Genomic DNA, 15158 nt, shown 5'->3' on the forward strand with positions numbered 1-15158 from the left:
TACGCGCTGCGCCCGGAGCGGCGGTCGGTATCGGTGGCGTCGGCGGCGGCGACGGTTTCGTGGCGGCCGCGCGCTGCTCTCTGAGCGGCGGGTGGTGGTCCGGCCTAGACCCTCACTCCTGACACTTCTCCTCCCCCACCGCACCGTGGTAAGTCGGGAGCCGGGGTGGGGAGGCCGGAGACAAGCAGTCTCCTCCTCCACTCCGGGAGGGCGGGTGCGCGGGGCGTCCCAGGCCCTCTCCGCGCCCGAGTCTCGCGCCCTAGCGCGCACCTTCTGCCCTGAGGGAGGGGGCGGGGCCCGCCACTTGCGGGCCCAGAGGCCTGGCCCTTCAGGCTCTGAGGAGGAATCGCTCTCTGTGGGGTCTGGACTAGGGGGTCTCGCGTTGAAGCCTCCCTTAAGTGAGCGTTTCTCTAGCAGGTTGTACTCATTCATTTGCCCGGCAGTGATTAGGTGGGCAGGCACTTTGCGAGGGCAGCGCCTTGAGACCCCGAGGGACGGTTTCCTCAGCACTTCGCTGATCATCGTGCGGGATTGAGCTTTATTTGCTTTGGCTTCTCCAAGGGGAAATTTGCAACCCCAGGGGAGGGTGAGTGGGTCAGGAGTTTGTGAGCTTATTAAAACTGTCTCTGAGAATTAAAGTCATTTAATGGAGTGAAGCCTTACTTTTTGTTCTCCCACGTGTTCCACATAAAGCTAGACGAGAAACGGTTAGGTTTCTGGATTACTTACTCTAGCCATAAGGACCTTGGAAATTAAGTCAATTCCCCTACCCCATATCACCTGCAAGTTTCCTAGGTGGAGAAGCTGAGGCCCAGAGAAGAAACAGTACTAGAAAATGCCAGAAATTTTTCTACTATACTGCCCTCCCTGGGCGTCCTAGCCCCTCATTACTGAGGATTCCCTTTAGAAAAGTGGAGGGGTTAAGGTGGTGACATTAGTTGGAAGCAGAAACCTAGTTTTAAGTATCGTTTCCTGTTTAGTTGATACCCGCCCAGGTCACCGTAAGGCAAACGCTTCGTTAGTGGAACCCTAGCCTAGCCCCACTCCAGTACTCTCGCCTGGAAAATCCCATGGACGGGGGAGCCTGGTAGGCTGCAGTCCATGGGGTCGCGAAGAGTCGGACACGACTGAGCGACTTCACTTTCACTTTTCACTTTCATGCATTGGAGAAGGAAATGGCAACCCACTCCAGTGTTCTTGCTTGGAGAATCCCAGGGACAGGGGAGCCTGGTGGGCTGCTGTCTTTGGGGTCGCACAGAGTCGGACACGACTGAAGCGATTTAGCAGCAGCAGCCTAGACCATAAGAACTAAACTTAAAAGTTGAAGAACATCAGGGGTATCATGTATTGGGAGTGAATTGATAAGGCTACATGTCAATGGCTAGTTTCCTGATCTAGGTCTGAAATTTTTATTTGTATCAGCTGCTGAGGATTCAGAAGAAAGGGTCCAGTTAGTGAGCTACAGTAGAGTTGAAATAGAAAACAGGAAATATGGACAAGACTTAGAAAGATACACAGCAGTCATTTGGTATTTCTTGTATCTTGGGACTCATAACTCCTCTCTTACCGAATTTGAAAACTTAATAGAATAAGGTGAGAAAATTAAACTGTTTTGGGAGAAGAAGCTAAGGAAGAAAGAAGAGAGCAGTGATCATTCCCTGTGATAGTCTTATAAATTCAGAAAGAAACACTTGTTGTGACAGATGGTGTGTTTGGAACTTGTTGAAGAAGTTTGGATATATAGAAAACAAACCAGAAGTTGAACAGGAAGGAGGTCCTGAGAAATACTTTCGATAAATTTATTTTTTGACTCGTCACTTTCCTCTTGTTTTGATGTTGAAGCAAAAATTGGGAAATGTAGTGTATAAGAGCAGAAGAGAACTGTAGTCTTAATACAAAGAGGTGAACAGGGTGTGTTTTCTGTGCCATTTTCTCTCCTGGGAAGCCTCTCCCGGCATGCTTTCCCCTGCAGCCTTCTATAACACTTATTTGATACTTCTGTTTATGACACCAGTCATTTTGTATTTCAGCTGTGTCTTTTTATTAGACTGGTAAAAAATTTATTGTCTTGTATTCAGTTTGCTTTTCACACAGTAGGCTCACAGTAAGTGTGCTTGCCTGAATGGAGAAACAAATTGGAGAAGTTCAGCCTAAAGATAGTCTATAAAGAGGTTAGGTATTTGTGTACTCCTGATATACCAGGCCCAGATAAGAGAACCCATACCATTTGTGTGTTACGTTGTACTTTGATACCTGACTATTCATGTACACTTGCTCCTAGATAGCTTATAACAAGCACAACCTTTATTCATAGCTTGGAAATGTTACTTCATTGTGATATTTTTATAGTAGCGAGTAACGTTAGGAAGTAAGGGGTAGTAATGATGATGTTAAATTTCCAGTAAAGATCACATCTGTAATTATGCAGTCTGTTCAAAGCTTAAGGGAATAAGATATTTAGAGATTTAACTAGATATTAGAGACAAAGTATATAAACAGCGTTTCTTGAGAATTTGGTACATTCTGTGTGTTTAGAATTGAACCTAAGTATTTTTCATTTATGTATTGTATTTTACCCATTAGATACTCATAACACCCTCTCCCCAGATTTAACAACCAAGAATGTCTTCAAACATTGTCAAATGTTACTTGGGAGGCAAAACTGCCTCTCAGTGAGACTGCTGCTCTACAGAGAACATTCCCAATATTTCAATAAAAAAATCTTACCTTTATCATACTTGGTCTATGTTTGTGGAGTCAGCTAATAGGTTGCATTTGGTTACGATACCCTTGAAAACCCTTAAATTGTCAAAATCTGGGATGGGAAGCTGAAAAGAGTACTAGAGTTGCTTTCTTTAGTTTCTCCTTTCATGTCTGTGGTAGCCTCCCTTTCTCTGGGATAGGAGAAATTAGAGTCCTGTTTGAAAGGGGATAGGTCATTGGGTAAATAGAGCAATATTTATTTCATTTTTTGTGGAAGAAGGCAAAAGAGCTTGTACTTGAATTGATACAATTAAATGGGATGCTATATCTGATCCTAAGAGTGAAGCTGGGAGGTAGTAGGGTGAGTTGGAAGATGTGAAACTGGAGTCAGACGATTAGAACGGGGCTCTAACAGTTCAAGTTTGAGGTCTTGGGACTCTTATACTTTTAAGAATCATTGCAGACTCCGAACAGCTTTTGTTTATGTGGCTTAATATTTGCTGTACTAGAAACAGACCAATTTTGAAAAGATTTATTTAAATAATAAATTATTTTGCTAATATAAGTAACTTTATGAAAACTTACTAAAAAATTTAGTGATAAAAGTGGCATTGTTTTGCATTTTTGCAAATCTTTTTAACGTCTGGCTTAACAGAAGACCACTGAGTTTGCAGATTTTACGCATTCAGATGGTTGGTATGTTATTTTAGTTGAAGTATGTGAAGAAAATCCAGTCTCATACAGATACATAGTAATTGGAAAAGGGAGGAATGGTTTATTATTTTATTTATTTATTGGCTGCGCTGGGCGGCATGTGGGATCTTAGCTCCCTGACCAGGGATCGAACCTGTGCCTCATACATTGGGAGTGTGGAGTCTTAATCATTGGACCGTCAGAGAAGTCCTGGAAAAAGTGCTTTAATAACCTTTTCACATAATTGTAGATTTCTCCTTTGACACTACACTCAAACCTGAAACCGTATCATTGAACTTGTGTACAATGTTTACATTAAAATTCATTGGTCTCTCTTGCACTTTGCATGGGTGTTTACCCGAGCATGATTTTATGACATCATATATTGGTCATTAGGAATCATTGGGTTTCCCAGGTGGCTCAGTGGTAAAGAATCTGCCTGCCAGTGCAGAAGATGCGGGTTCAATCCCTGGGTCAGGAAGGTCCCCTGGAGAAGGAAATGGCAACCCACTCCAGTATTCTTACCTGGAATATCTCGTGGACAGAGGGGACTGGCAGGCTACAGTCCATGGAATTGCAAAAGAGTCAGACATGACTTAGGGACTAAACAACAAGGGAATCATCGATTCACTGAGTCATGCAGCTCTTCCAAATGTTGACAGATTTACGGTTGCTCATATTTCCACACATCTCATCAGGTAAGTCTTTTAAAAATTGGGAAGCTAACAAGCTCGTTAGTGGTGTACACAAGTTTTCAAGATTCCGATTTTTGCTTCAAATCTAAGTAAACATAGTTTGTCATTTATTCTTTGAAATGAAAATGGTGTTCCACGAAGAAAAATCTGTTGGTTCCGCTTTGTATTTCACAAGTAATCACCCAGCTGTTTTTCGTTGGGGCAGCCCTTGTAGTTCAACATGTAGAAATGCTTTTGAGTAATTCCCACTTCATCCCCCAGAATAATCGCACACAATATTGAAAAGATATGCCCTGAAATGTTGAGTTAATACAGTCAATTATTTACTGCTCTATCAAGGACATTCAAGTGAAAGTAGATTTTTATGTGTGCTGTAAGTGAGTGGCAGTGAAGAATCCAGTGACTCTACAGTTTGGGGCTGTTGTTTTGTTTTGTGTTCGGTTCTAGCAGTTTTATATACCATTAGGTGCAGAGGTCAGCACAGTTTTTGTTTTTTAATTTCTTTTTTTTTTAATCTTTTGGCCGTGGGGCATGTGAGATTTTAGTTCCCTGTCCAGGAATTGAATCTGCACCCCCTGCATCATCAGCACACAGTCTTAACCACTGGACCACTAGGGACATCCCAGCACAGTTTTTTCAAAAAGACAAATAATGTCTTAGGATTATTATAAAAATAGCTTTTGCTTCATGGGCCCCCTGAAAAAGGTTTTGGGGACTTCTAGGAGCCTTGAGAACCACTAATCTAAGACAGTGATTTTTCACACTTGGTTCATACAGCCATAAGCTTCTTTGAAAGTGTTCACTGATGAGGTTCTGTTGTGTCCCCATCCCTCTTTACTTCACCAGAGCAGTTTTTGTGCTGTTTTGTTTTATGGACGGCACTTCTGAGCAAGGGGAATGGAATTGCCTGAATTGCCTGAATTAGGAAGAAAACAGTTCATCCTTCATGAGTATGTATCAGAATCGCTCATCACTTCACACCTTTGTTGAGACTACTTCCATGTACTTCTTTTACACAAAGATTACTAGTATCTGCACATCTAACCTTCTTGCTAGATGGAGTAAGCTTAAGAAATAGGCAAATGATTTTGTAAATGAAAAACATGTGAGGATTTCCCTGGTGATCCAGTGGTTAAGAATCCACCTGCCAGTGCTGGGGACACCAGATTCGATCCTTGGTCCAGGAAGATTCCACATGCTTTGGAGCATCTAAGCCCTTAGCCACAGCTACTGAGCCCATATACCGTATAGCCCATGCTTTGCAGCTCTGCAATAAGAGAAACCACTACAATGAGAAGAGTAGCCCCTGTACAGTGCAACTAGAGAAAACTCTTGGGCAGCAACAAAGACCCAGCATGGCCAAACATAAATAAAGACATAAAATTTATATATTAATGTGAGTAGTTAGAACTGAGGCTGCAAATGTGAGATAAGCAGAAGTGAATGAATAATCAGACTGCCCTCAGTATATTGTTTGGGGAGGTAATTGTTTTCATTTTTTGCTGTGGTGCTTCATGGTTGTTTTAAATGGTCAGTAGGTGACACCAATAGTATTAGGAAATAAGTCATATTATGTATGGAGTTCTGACTTGGCACTGATCAATCAAAGGTTAGAGTGATTGATTTTCTAATTTAAAATCTTGTAAAACTGAACTGAAATCTGCTCTTGAGGAGCTCTAGTTTGAGGCATCTTTGTTCTAACAATCCTTTGGCGTAGGCTGTATAATCCCTACCGTTCCGTTACAGAAATTGAGATCTGAGGTTGAATATCATAACTACAATTACACAGGAGCAAGTAGCAGCAGTTTTTTATTCCTTTACCTTTTTATTTCGACTTAATTTTAGATTCACAGAGTATGTTGGAAACATACTAAATGGCAGAGAGTTTTAAATACAGATTTGTCTCTAAGACTAATGTACTCTTCACTACTTCAGTTTGTAAAATGAGTTGTTAAGGGTATGAAAAATGCTACTCAGCACTATGAGGAAGGAGCTGTATTAGGTATTCTGAATTATTTTAAATTAATTTTACACACTAACGGGAGAAATTGAGGGAACTCACGATACTTTTAAAGGGCAGCAAACAGCTTACACACTCAAGCAGCAGGTATGACTGGCAAATATATTGCATAACTAAAAACAGCTGGGAGGCATTAGTTTATGTAATCAGGGTTGGAAAGGGGGAGGGGAAGGGGAAGTATTTTTATACTGTTAGGAGTCTGAAGGGTGTAATCTGGGACTGTCATGTTGAGGCAGATGAGGCTTGAGTAGCAATTTTTAGAAAGAGAAGGGGACATAATTTTTAGAGAGAAAATGTTATAACAAAAGGTATGGAGAAGGAAATGGCAAGCCACTCCAGTATTCTTGCCTGGGAGATCCTCTGGACAGAGCAGCCTGATGGGCTACAGTCCATGGGGTCACAAAAGAGTTGGACACGACTGAGTGACTAAAAACAACAGCAAAGGGTATGGCTTGATCTGGGGATCAGTCACAAGGAGGAGACTGTAAAACAAGAGAAAAGTGGATGGTTTTGCTGGGATGTGTTATTAGGTGATTAAGAATAAGCCAATCTGTTTTACCTGAAGTTCTTACCAACTCCCATCCCTCCTCTCCCACCCAAGGTAAAAATTAGCAGTCATTCAGTTCAGTTTTCTGTGGATGATAATTTCTGTCTTTTTTAGTACTTCTGTGAGGATGAGAGACTTTTTGAAAAAGTACTTTGTAAACTGAAGTACTATACTAGTCCATTCATCTAACAAATAGTGTTTTTGCTCTTTACTGAGTTTGATATAAAGGAACTCAGTGAAGTGGAAAGAAAAAATTACTTCCCTTTTGTGTAATTTTCTGTTGTCAGAGAGCAGCAAGCTTGCTTAGTCATTCAGATAGCACTTAAAGTTGGCTGTTGACTGAGTGTTACCATGTCTCAGGGTCTGTCCACCACTTTTCTGGAAGAAAACTGAGTTTTGTTGTCAAACCCCGAGTTCACAAAGCTCACAAAAATTGGACATCAGTTAATTGAGCTTTAGTTGGGACAGTGGGGAATACTGTTATTAAAGCCAGGGTACCTCTTTCTTGTATCTGACAGTCTGAATTATTACTTAGAAGATTGAACATAGAGAACAGAGTAAATTTAAGGACATTGCCTCTTTCTATATAGTACTATTGCATTTTTATTTATTCTTTCTAAGTATGTCTTATATACCAAAGAGAGAAAAATTGCAATGAAAATGAGTCAGTTCATCCTTAAAGGAAGTGGTTCATCTTTGTAGGAAAGTTCATCGAGATCATGGCAATATCTTATAAATTGTTGATCCACAAGAGAGATTACCTTCCTGGTGACTACATCTCCCATATTTGCCAGCAAAGTGTCTCTGTCTTCTAATGGTGCTGGATCAATACTGCCAAATTTTGGTCTTATAGGTTCCCTATTTGTAATGAGTGCAAAGTCATTTCCCTTTAGTTGTCAGTGTTCTTTCTTAAGGCAGGCTGGACTCTATAGACTCTCAGAGCATAGCTTCTGGAGTTAATAATAGCTTTGTGATCTGGGGCAAGTTATTTCTGTCTCAATTTCACCATTTGTAAAATAGGGATAAAAACACCTATTTCGTTGGATTTTGGGGGATGTTTATAAGAGATAATTCATTAAAAAAAAATTTAAAACAGTGCTTGGGACACAGTAAGAAGTCAAATTTTAGCTTGTATTTATTCTAGGAGGATTGCAGTTTGGGTCAGGTTAATATATTTGAAAGGATGAAGACTTGAATATGTGCTTTGCCTTTAAACGTGAATGAATTTAGAAGTTCTACACCTTTCAGTCACTTGGATTACTTCTTTTTCTTTTTTGAATAGATTTTTTAAATGGAAATAGGGTTAATGTAAATATCTGCATCCTCTAGATCATTTGTTATTGTTAATAGAGGAAGTAAACATTACCGAAAAGTTTGGATCCTCTGAATTCTCTGCCCCATGTCTTATTTCTCTTCCTCTCTCCAGAGGTAACCACCTTCATGTGTTTTACTAGTCTTCTTTTACTTTTACTCTGTATATATGTATCCGTAAATAATTGTGTTATCTTTTCTATTTTACATAAAGAATCTTCCAGTTGTATCTTTTTGCAACTTCCTTTCTTTTGTTGAACATCTTTTACTTGAAATAATTCTCTTAGGGTATTTTTGTTCAAATGTTTTGATGATGCCTTATTGTTGCTACACCATATCCGGGGTACATACTTAGCTGAGTGCCCTGATTCACTACTTTAGTTGAGTAATTTAAGGTTGATGACATCATTACATAATAAACTGACAAGTACATTTATTATGTGTTTATCATATGAGGGAAACTGAGCTTGGTGTTAAGGCCAGATAAGAGAGGTACACAAATAACCCATTCTTGTTTTTGCAATACTTTTATTTTAATTTTTTTTTAACACCAGAAACATTCTGTATTGGGTGTAGCTGATTATCACAATGTTGTGATAGTTTCAGGTGAACAGCGAAGGGACTCAGCCGTACATATACATGTATCCATTCTCTCCCAAACTCCCCTCTCATCCACTGCCACATGACGGTGATAATATATCCCTATTTTAAATGTTATCAGCTAGTTTAAGATAATATATATATATACATAAACATTTTAAAATACATGTGTGTATAATATACCATATATATATACACACATACATACATATATATGTGTATATATACAGGCCAAAGAAGTGTCTGCTGGTTGTATCCAGCCATTTTGTGATCTCTTCCTTTTAGCAACCTCATTAGATGAAAAATTCTACCAAGAATCTTTCCTTTCACAGCTTCCTTTCGTTATGAGAACTAATCTAGCATAATTTTATTTTTAAGTTAGAAATTACTTCTAAAGTAACTTGATCATTCAGACTGAGATTTAAAAGCACATTCGTGGTGATTGCCATTAATTTAGAAAATGAGTACAACTGTGTTTCAGACTGGTTGTTAGGTTCTGGGATAGTAAACAAATGGTACTGTTCCTATCCTGGAGTTCATTGTGTGTTGCAGGTTGTGTTGGGGGAGGTTGAGAGGTTAACTTCTTTGGGAAGCAGACTCTGAATTGGAGATAACCCTGCATGAGTTTTATTACAGAGTGCACTTGGGATCACCACTTGTGGGAAAGAAGAGAAGGAAGTAGAATGGGCTGAGGGAGAAACTGAGTTGTGATAGTATCTTAATGAAGGCCTCAGCCAATCCATGTAGGCTGTGAAGCTGAGATCACCCTTCAGAGTTATCCTAAGCTGGACCAAAGATGTCTGGCTTTTAGATATGGTCTGTCCCCTGAAGAGCTATGACAGACCTTGAGAGCATGTTAAAAAGCAGAGACATCACTTTGCCAACAAAGGTCCTCTGAAGAGGATCTGACCCTTGGTGAGGCAACTCTTTTCATTAGAGGCAGTTCTGAAGAGGACCGACAGCTGAAGGCTGTCTTTTGGTAGTACATCTCAGCAGCTGGGACAACAAATCCTTCAGTCCTCAAGGGAGATCTGTGTAGTTGGTGTTATCACAGGGTTCATGGTAGAGAGAGTCAAGATAGATAAAATCATACTGTGCTATGGAAGCCCAAAGGAGTGACTAATTACTAACAGGAGTTAGGAAGAGCTTATAGAAGAGATGACATTTGAGCTAGTTTTTTTTTTTTTAACATTTTAATTTTATTTATTTATTTATCTAGGCTGCTCTGGGTCTTCGTTGTGGTGTGCAGGCTTCTCTAGTTGTGGTGCAAGGGCAGCATGTGGGATCTAGTTCCATGACCAGGGATCAGACCTGGACCCCCTGAATTGGGAGCACAGAGTCTTAGCCATTGGGCCACCAGGAAAGTCCCTGAGCTAGATTTTGAAGAATGAATTAGTAGATTGTTTGGTAGGGGCAAGGGTTGGGGGGGTGGCATTTTTTACTGAGTCACTGACATTTCATAGCAGAGTCAGGAAATTGATTTATTTGAATTGCAAAGGGCTTAATATATTAGTTATTCTTTAATTTCTAGCAATCATGATAAAAAAAAATGAGGCTGTTTGTAAAATTTTGGTTTGCTTCCATGGGGATAATTTTTTTAAAAACACTTAGAATCCCAGTATGATCAGACTTGAAAGTAAGCCAAGCTCATCCTTGCCAGAGCCATAAAGACAGGCTGAGCTTGAGTGAGAAGCTTTTTTTCCAAGAATCTAAACTGTATTGGCCTTTTTCTTGAGTCTGGAACAGATGAATTTTCTTAATACACTGCACATGTTCTTGCTTATTGTTTAGTATCTTCCATCCTGGGATTGAGGGTGTCCATGGGAAGGTGGAGGTTAAACTGGGGTGCTACTGCTTATCCCTTCTTTGACCTTGGGGAAACTTGTTGAACACCTGATCCTGTTCCCTCATCTGTAAAATACAGGTGGTGAGGCATAACCCCACCTTTTAGGGTTTTTGGGATAACCTGTAAGAGCTTATAAACTATGAGATATTTCTCAGGATATTCTATTACTACTTAAAATTCGTTTGTGGAGTTTATGTGTGATGCTAGGTTTGTATGTTAGGATAAGACTATTAGAAATCAAATTTTGATCATTAGAAGTTGTGGATTTGGTCTGTAGAACCTAGTGCCACTGAAACCCGAACTGACAGAAATCTTTTATATGGGGATTTGAGTCCTGACATGTCTGCTCTGTGGAGGATATCAGATTTACCTGAATAGATTGCTATTTATAGGGTTGAATAAGAAAATGAATGGCAGATTTAGGATGATAATGGTATGACAACTCAGTTTTTGCCTTATTGGTGATGGGTGAAAAATTTTAGTCAGCAGATAAAGGAAAGTGAATTTCCTTAATCTGTAGGGCCTGTGACCCAAGACTGCAGTATGAGAGAGAGAACAATCAAAATGAGTTGGTCAAGACATCTGACCCCAGCACAACTGTCAGTTCTGAATGAACTGTTTAGTACTTTCAAGAATTATTTCCCCTGAAAGGGGGAGTCACCAGGTGATATGGTAAAGGTCCAGTTCATCACTTTGTGACACCTGGTAGATTGAAAAGGCAGGAAAATTCAACTACATCTTACTACTGAAGGAGAAATGATGGAATACCTGAAATATAGCCCCCAGTTCCAAGGAAATGCATTAGAATCATTTGAGGAGGCTTTCAAAATACAAATGCCTCCATCCTAATCCTGGACATTTTGGTTTCTGACTTCTGGAATGGAGTGTAGAGGGTTATAGTTTGAAAAACTTGCATCTAATTCTGATGTGGCCCTCTTGAACTACTGGTTTCAGTGAGCTCTGTTTAACAAGAAGTTATTAAATTCCGGGATGTTGGGATAAAGAACTAAGTGTTGGAAATTTTTTTCTGGGGGAATATGGAGGGGGGCCAGAATGTTGCTTTCTGTAAAAGTATTTATTTCATCTTTTCCAGTGTTACACACAGTGTTGCGGGTGTTAGAATACCAAAGTGCTAATGGGACTCTGGAACATAGTGGGCACACCTCAGCATGTTACATTTAATTCTGTTATATGAATGAGGCATATGATTTTACTAAAAGAAAAAAGGTGGTTCATTATGTGTAAATAATAGAAAGGCTATAATACCTGTCACAATCTAAACAAGCATGATTGTCTGTTTTCTGAGTTTTAATATTAAAAGTAGTTTACATAAGGCTTCCCTTGTGGCTCAGCTGGTAAAGAATCCGCCTGCAATGTGGGAGACCTGGGTTTGATCCCTGGGTTGGGAAGATCCCCTAGAGAAGGGAAAGGCTACCCACTCCGGTATTCTGGCCTGGAGAATTCCATAGACTATATAGTCCATGGGGTCTCAAAGAGTGGGACACAGCTGAGTGACTTTCACTTTGACTTCTGCTCATTATTTTCTTGTCTGCTGGCAGGTAAGTGGCAGCAGATGTTTTAAATTTAAGGAAAATTTATTGACCAGGGCGGGGCAGGAAGTGTTTACTTTTTTGTAAAACTATACCTTTACCTTGTTTTCATTCAAATCTAGGGGGAGAAAAACTTTCACTTTGGCCAGTGCATTAAGTGACCATGTACATAGTTTGGATATTTTAGAGGGCTCATTCATGTGAAGTGGAGGTTTTGACGAAAAGTTTTCTGTAATATTCCCAAAAGTAGTAGAAGATAGGTAAGCAGGGAACCATAGAGAATAGTGTTAAGAAGTAATCTCAAAAAGAATGTCATGGCACCAGAATCTCTCAGGTGTAGAAATGGGAGGAGGAGGTGTACATAGTTTGAAGAACAATGTTACAACATTTATATACCTAAAAATACAAGGAAAAACTTTTTACAGTGCAAACTATTGAAAATAAAGCTTGACAAAAAATTTAGCTTCTCTTATTGGGATAACAGAATGTCATTGTAATTTTTAAGGCGTATTCTGCATAACTTCCTACATGGGGCATACCCAAATAGGGCATAGTAGACCTGATGTCTTTATTAAAGGGGGGCTTAAGTTTTAAAAAGGTCAGAAAACATTGTTTTAAAGGGATGGTTGTGGGTGCAATATAAGGTTCAATTTCACATTATGGTGCTGATTCAATTTAGCTCAGTTTTACAAAGCCTGTTTTATCATAGAGTTTTAGAATATTGAACAAGAGTGAACATTGTGTTACAGTTTGAATAGGCCTAATTAAATTTGTAGAATGATACGTTTTCTGAAAAAAATTCCACTGCATTTTATGGTCTTTAAAAAGTGGTAATTTTTTCTTCTTTCCAGCTTTCTGAAGATTTTGAAGATGTTTAATAAGTCATTTGGAACACCCTTTGGGGGTGGCACTGGTGGCTTTGGCACAACTTCAACATTTGGGCAGAGTAAGTTTTAAAAAATAACATGAGGGAGAGAAATCTTAAGCTGTTATTAAGAACAAATACACTCCAATAGTTTTAGGTATGAATTAATTTATACTTTGATCTTTATAATAACTTGAAAAATGATCAGGATAAAATCTTGTTAAAATTTTCTAAAAAATAGAAATAAATTTTGAGTTTTCTTGGTTTTCTGATCCTTAGTAGAATGTACTTATTGTTATTAATTGGCTCTTTTATCAGAAAGTTATAATTTGTTACTAATTTTCAGACCAGGAAATACTTTTTTAAACATTGACCTGGTTTAGATTTTATTTTGATTCTGGAATTTGCTTTATCAGATACTGGATTTGGCACTACTAGTGGAGGGGCATTTGGAACATCTGCATTTGGTTCTAGCAACAATACTGGAGGCCTGTTTGGAAATTCACAGACCAAACCAGGTAGGGATTTTATTTGGAACACAATTGGTTTATTCATAGCTGGTATAGGATTTCATTTAGTGACTCCAATCTGTGTAACTCTTTTTTTTTTTTTCCCCCTCTCTATCTCTCCAGGAGGCTTATTTGGTACCAATTCATTTAGCCAGCCAGCTACCTCCACAAGCACTGGCTTTGGGTTTGGCACATCAACAGGAACATCAAATAGCTTGTTTGGAACTGCAAGCACAGGAACCAGCCTCTTCTCATCCCAAAACAATGCCTTTGCACAGAATAAGCCAACGGGCTTTGGGAGTAAGTAGTAAATCTTTGGACTTCTGCCTCTAACAGTTTGATTTTCTTGAATGTGTTCTCTCTTCTCCTTTCCCCTGTGTTCATCCACCCCCTTTTCTCACCAGACAGCAAAAACCTGGGGAGAGGAAAACTTAAAAATGTATTGAAAAGTTGAATAGGCTGGAAAGGAAGGGGTTATGTACATCTCTCCATGAATGGAAGTCTGAGGAGGACTGGTATTTAAGGAATATGCAGAGGAAGAGGCACCTGATACAGAATGAGCAGAGAATAAGATGAAAGGCCAGGTCAGAGTACTTCATAGATATCAAGAAGGAAGAATTTCAAGGAGAATATGTGTAGTCAACAATAATATACAGCAGGGGCACCTTCTTCCTTTGTTTCACTTCTGATTTGAAGAGACTAATGCAGAAATGATAAGTACTGGATGTGACATAGTTATGTCTCCATTCCTTAGCCATGGCCAATGTATTTAATTGGTAGCTTCTTTCTCTTTAAGTCTAAATGCGGCCCAGGGATACTTCACACAGTTCTTTGAGGCAAAAATGCTGCTAGTTGCACAGGTGTGCCCTGTGAGTTGATGCCATTCTGCCACTAGTATGGCAGAATGAGTAAGTTAATCAGCTATCATTCTTTTATAAAGGGAAAGTTGTTTGAGGGGATGTTGAAATATTTAACCATGACAGTATAAAATGCATTCTGAAAGAGATGTGCTATTCAAAAGAGATGTGCTTGTTTACTTTAAACTATGTTTTAGGACATGGTTTTAGAAAAGAAATAGTTGACTGCTTGTGAGAAATCACATTCCTCTTAACTTGGTATTAGGATGTTATTGTATTGGCAGATAACTTTGTATTGCTTACTATTATTTCTGGTACCTTGTGTATAATTTCTTTGGAAGTAGTATTTTATATTTAGAAAAATATATTCCTTAGATAACAGTTACATTCTCTGTTACATAATTATTTACAACTCAGCTTTTTGGAAAAGTAGATTTACTTCTGTAAACGATCAACATGCCTACTGATTTTTCTAAATTATTTTTCTGGGTGAAATTTTGTATTAACCTATGTTTGATTACCATAATTGGACCATTTGTACATTTCAACGTTGTGATAAGACATTATCAGGAAGACAGATTCATTCAGCATATGGTCTTACCAAGAGAAACGAGACAAAATATTTGATGAAACAGAGTACTGTTTCTTTCAGCTTGTTGTGTGAGTATGCCCAAGAAGGACTTTATGGACACTTAGCTGACTAAAAGATTCAGATTTTGTTTTACTTCAGAGTTTTGAGCCTAGAACTAACTCTGTGTGTGTGTGTGTGTGTGTGTGTGTGTGTGTGTGTGTGTGTGTGTGTGTGTGTGTGTGTGTGTGTGTGTGTGTGTGTGTGTGTGTGTGTGTGTGTGTGTGTGTGTGTGTGTGTGCGCGTGCACAATATCAGTTTGAAGGTACTTGCTTGAGAGATTTGAAAGTAATGCCGCTCTAATGCCACAACCCAATTCCAAGATAGCTTACAG

At 39.2% G+C, this 15158-nt stretch overlaps 1 protein-coding gene across 11 annotated transcripts in view; it reads left to right on the forward strand.

The window, feature by feature from the left end:
- Positions 1–14: 14 nt before the first annotated feature.
- Positions 15–15158, forward strand: part of NUP98 (nucleoporin 98 and 96 precursor) — an 85021-nt gene continuing 69877 nt past the window's right edge. For 3 of the 11 annotated variants that reach the window (XM_081539289.1, XM_081539291.1, XM_081539295.1), the window contains exons 1-5: positions 15–148; positions 4938–5041; positions 12817–12911; positions 13247–13348; positions 13463–13639. In XM_081539289.1, coding sequence (XP_081395415.1) covers positions 4989–5041; positions 12817–12911; positions 13247–13348; positions 13463–13639 — 427 coding nt within the window. In that variant the 5' untranslated portion in view covers positions 15–148; positions 4938–4988. Of the gene's footprint in view, positions 149–3807; positions 4095–4937; positions 5042–12816; positions 12912–13246; positions 13349–13462; positions 13640–15158 lie in introns of those variants that run through there. The other 8 variants (XM_081539293.1, XM_081539296.1, XM_081539299.1 and 5 more) reach the window with 3 other exon arrangements.

This window comes from Giraffa tippelskirchi, chromosome 11 (assembly GCF_054371585.1).
Source record: "Giraffa tippelskirchi isolate mGirTip1 chromosome 11, T2T-mGirTip1v1.2.pri, whole genome shotgun sequence".
NCBI classification, from domain to species: domain Eukaryota; kingdom Metazoa; phylum Chordata; class Mammalia; order Artiodactyla; family Giraffidae; genus Giraffa; species Giraffa tippelskirchi.